The sequence below is a fragment of the Macrobrachium nipponense genome, chromosome 25, assembly GCF_015104395.2.
Source record: "Macrobrachium nipponense isolate FS-2020 chromosome 25, ASM1510439v2, whole genome shotgun sequence".
NCBI lineage: Eukaryota > Metazoa > Arthropoda > Malacostraca > Decapoda > Palaemonidae > Macrobrachium > Macrobrachium nipponense.
The window spans coordinates 61700764-61705324 of NC_087214.1; the positions used below are offsets into that span (position 1 = coordinate 61700764).

The 4561-nt window shown below is 41.4% G+C and overlaps 1 protein-coding gene across 1 annotated transcript; it reads right to left on the bottom strand.

Moving 5' to 3' along the window:
• Nucleotides 1-614: 614 nt before the first annotated feature.
• LOC135199097 (uncharacterized) lies at nt 615-2983 on the bottom strand. Its single transcript, XM_064227015.1, has 3 exons — nt 2956-2983; nt 1480-1580; nt 615-1055 (listed from the first exon to the last, which is right to left on the bottom strand). Exons 1-3 carry the CDS (start codon nt 2981-2983, stop codon nt 615-617), a joined length of 570 nt encoding a protein of 189 aa, XP_064083085.1.
• Nucleotides 2984-4561: the final 1578 nt, after the last annotated feature.

Genomic DNA, 4561 nt, shown 5'->3' on the forward strand with positions numbered 1-4561 from the left:
AGAGAAAGAATATTGATAGACCTCCACCTAGTTTCTCTGACTTTTGCCACCCCCCCTCCCCCTCCCCCCCTCTCGCCACCCTCTCCTCCTCCTCCTCCTCCTCCTCTCCCTCCCCCCTTCTCGTCACGAACCATCTGGGGGTATTATGGCTGAGGACTGGGAAATTATCGAGAATTGGGAAGATGATGATGCTCGTCCCACTGTTAATTCGAGCAAGTTGGTTGGGACCACAGTCGCGTCGTTTTGTTGTTCTTCTCCTCTTCGATGACCCCACTTTCTACTCGACTTTCTTCTCGACTTTCTACTTGACTTTCCTCTTCTATCAACTTTCTACTCGACTTTCTTCTTGACTTTCTACTCGATTTTCTACTTTACTTTCTTCTCGACTTTCTACTTGACTTTCTTCTCTACTTTCTTTTTCACTTTCTTTTTTACTTCTCGACTTTCTACTTTCTTGATCCACTTGACTTTCTTCTTCACTTATAACTTAATTTCTTCTCGACTTTCTACTCGACTTTCTTCTTGATCCACTTGTCTTTCTTCTCGACTTTCTACTTGACTTTTTCTCGACTTTCTGCTTTACTATTTTCTTTACTTTCTTCTTGACTTTCTACTTAACTTTCTTCTTGATCCACTTGACTTTTTTCTTGACTTTCTTTTCGACTTTCTTCTTGATCCACTTGACTTTTTTCTTGACTTTCTTTTCGACTTTCTTCTTGATCCACATGTCTTTCTTCTCTACTTTCTACTTGACTATCTTCTTTACTTTCTTCTCGACTTTCTACTTGACTTTCTTCTTGAAATTCTTCTCGACTTTCACTCGACTTTCTTCTTGATACACTTGTCTTTCTTCTTGATCCACTTGACTTTCTTCTCGACTTTCTACTTGACTTTCTCCTCGACTTTCTACTCGATTTTCTTCTAGATACACTTGTTTTCCTTCTTAACCTTCTATTTGACTTTCTTATTGATCCACGTGACTTTCTTCTTAACTTTCTACTTAACTTCCTTCCCGCCTTTTTACTTGACTTTCTTCTCGACTTCCTTCTGCCTTTCTTCTCGATTTTCCACTTGATTTTCTTCTTGACTTTCTACTTGACTTTCTACTTGACTTTCTTCTCGACTTCCTTCTGACTTTCTTCTCGATTTTCCACTTTATTTTCTTCTTGACTTTCTACTTGACTTTCTTCTCGACTTCCTTCTGACTTTCTTCTCGATTTTCCACTTGATTTTCTTCTCTTTTCTTCTCGACTTTCTTCGTGACTTTCTTCTTCCTCCACTTGACTCTCTTCTTGACTTCTCAATTTTCTCCTCGACTTTCTACTTGGCTTTCTTTTTTACTTTCCTCACGACTTTCTCCTCGAATGCCTTCTGAATTTCTGCTTGACTTTCTTCTCGACTTTCTATTCGACTGACATCTCGACATTCGACTTGAATTTCCTCTCGACTTTCTACTTGACTTTCTTCTCAATTTTTTACTTGACTTTCTTCTTGATCCACTTGTCTTTCCTCTTGACTTTCTTCTCGACTTTCTACTTGTCTTTCTTCTTGACTTTGTAATTTGCTGTCAACACCGAAAGCTGTAAAAAATGAGAGGGGTTTGGTATGAATAAGAGGTGTTAAGGCGCCCCCCCTCCCCGCCTCTTTAGAAATGGCTCTCGAATTTCGAATTTCGAAATAGAACCTTCCTGTGGGGGGAGGAGAGTCTACGGTAGAAATTTGGTAGCCCTAGCTTTCATAGCCCGGGCGTGCATAATGAACAGACAGACAGAAATTGCCTTTAACATAAATGTAGATTTATAGATATATGATATTTTATTGATAATCTAATATGTCTCCTATAATCAGGTATTAACATATTCGACCTGAGATATCTCCTCATTCAGCAACTAATTAACATATCCTATCAGTTTATCTTTTCGTCCCATCCATCGTCTTCCCTTTGATGTCCACCTATCCACCAAAATTTGGCTTTCTCTACCTTCGCTTTCTCTACCTTCGCTTTCTCTTTCGGAGCCCTTTCGTCTGGCTTTCTTTAATCTGATTCAGCCGTTGTTTTATCTTATCTTTCATTTCTGACTTCGGTTTACTCGTGTGTTCCCCCTGCCAGGTGTATCTGTTTAACAAAACGTTCTTCTCCTGTTCTCTGTATCCACTAAGCAGATCGTTTGTAGTTTTCTGTAAAAAGAAAACTGTTGAGATGATCTTTTAAAAGTCTGTCCGTCCTCTGATCTTTAAAACCCACTGACGCTGGAGGGCTGCAAATGGGTATGTTGATCGTCCACCCCCCACTCATCAAATGTATCAAACTGCAGCCCTCTATCCTCGGTAGTTTTTATTGTATTGAAGGTTAAAGTTAGCTGTGATTGTGCAACTGGATGAAAGCTTCGTGGGCAGTGTCTGAGAGTTTCATACAGCATTACTCGCTGTACAGAAAACTCGCCTGGCAATTTTTTTTTAATTGTTCTCTATCATGACTTTCCTTGGCCTTCTCTTTTCGTCCTTTCGTTCCTCATTTCTGATCGCTTTTTGCACCGCTTCTGAGCATCCTCGTAGGTAAAACCCCCCCCCCCCCCCCCCAAGGCATCCCCGTTTCCCCCGAGACCAGGAGGCGGCGGCGGCGGCGGTGGTATCCCTGACGCTGATAATCCCGTCGGCGGTATCCTCTTTCTTTCAATTATCAAGAAGATCTAACCCTCGGCGTTTCGGGGAACCCAGCACCTACTAAGTAGACCTATACGGAGAATGAGAAGCACTACTGCTGCTGCTGTTGCCTCCTCCTCCTATCCTCCTCCTCCTCCTCCTCTTCTTCTTCAGTCCCATTTCCTGCGGCGTGGCTCTGGGACTCCTCCTTCTGGGGCCCGTCGGCGGGAATCTTGTTCATTACAGTAATGGAGAGGCCTTCTTCGTCGTTTCCTTCGCGCCAAGCAGAGTCCTTCGAAGGAACTCCCTCACTTCTTTCACTTCTCAGCTCGTCCCTCATCGCCCTAGCCCCCCAACCCCCTTACCAGGCTACTTTTCGAAGGGGTTGAATGAAGTTAGTACGAGGGGACGAAACAAGTTTATAAAAATGTTGCGAAGGTGGAAGCTTTGAAGGGTAACTGAGAGAGAGCTTTTTAAGGAGTAATAGGATTTTATTTGGGGGGGGGGGGGGCGCTAAATGAGGCATGTTACAAGTTTTGAAAAGTTGAAAGGAGGGTTTTTTTTAAAGGGGTTGGGGGAAACTTCGACGGGTGAGGTCATGGTTGAATGTATGATGAAGTTAAGTTGCTGGTATAGCAGCATATTCGTACTATATAATGGGCGTTATGTCTGTCGGTTCGTCAGTCATTCAATCACGGCCAAAAACGGCTGGTCCGATGGTCATGAAACTTGGCAGGGTTATAGTGGGGACCCCTAAGATGATTTATAATGGGATTCCCTGAAACGGAGCTGGTTCTGATCGTGAAACGGGGCTGGTTATGCCCGTAGATTGCTGTAGTAGATTCACATCAGCCGTGCATTTGATGTCTAGGCCAGTCCCTTACGCCGCTCATGATTGGCTGTTGATAAGCCAGTCACAGGGCTGAGATGGTCGCCGGACGCACGAGCATAATTAAGTTTAACCTTGAGTAGATAATAAAAAAAAAAAACTACTGATTTATATGTTGTCAGAAGCCGTTTGTTACTCTGCTCACATGATGGGGGGCTGGGGGGTTGGGGGCGGGGGGGGGGGGGGGGGGGAGCGAGCGCGGATTGGATGATATGTCTACACTCTGTTTTTTTTTCATCTGTCCTCCCGCCTGTGTGTTTGCGTATGGTAACACTGCGTCCTGGGCTCTAGTTAGTTACATTCAGCTTACATTCAACAATTATAATAATGTCCTATTTTGAATATTAACGGTGTAATTCGAATACAGTAAATTATTAAAACACTTTTCAATTGTAAATGTACACCCAGATATCCCTTTTATATACCTAAAACTTACTCATAGCGTAACTATTTAAAGCCTGGGACGCAGTGTTACCATACGAAAACACCACAAGCGGATGGACAGATGGAAAAAAACAGAGTATAGGTACCCATACAGTTGAGGAAAGGGAACTTGGATGGCTCTGACGAAATATAGCGAGAGATTAAAGTGACGTGGATGAAAATGATCTAAGATGCTGTGGAAGAAGTGTAGAAGAGTATCCAAAAATAAAAAAATAAATAATAAATAAATTTATAGATAAATAGATAGATAAAACACACAGGAAAAATAGGGTATGAAGAGAAATAAAAAAAAGAAATAATGAATAAATTTACAGATAAATAAATCGATAGCACACACAGGAAAAATAGAGTATGAAGAGATATTTAAAAAATAAAACAATGAGTAAATTTACAGATAAATAAATAGATAAAACACACATAGGAAAAATAGGGTATGAAGAGAAATTAAAAAAGAAATAATGAATAAATATACAGATAAATAAATAGAGAACACGGGAAAAATAGGGTATGTAAAGAAATGACACACATTGGCTGGAAGTAAGTAGGCAGAAAAACTGGCGTGGAAATGTACCAAAAAAATGGAGA

What these genes read in the sequence shown, in the direction of transcription:
- LOC135199097 (XM_064227015.1), bottom strand. Translation starts at nt 2,983, where the DNA reads ATGAGGGACGAGCTGAGAAGTGAAAGAA. An exon ending in CGAGCTGAGAAGTGAAAGAA is followed by an intron (nt 1,581 to 2,955) that starts GTGAGGGAGTTC and finishes CATTTTTTACAG; the next exon opens with CTTTCGGTGTTGACAGCAAA. An exon ending in TGGATCAAGAAGAAAGTCAA is followed by an intron (nt 1,056 to 1,479) that starts GTAAAAAATTGA and finishes AAAATCGAGAAG; the next exon opens with AAAGGCAGAAGGAAGTCGAG.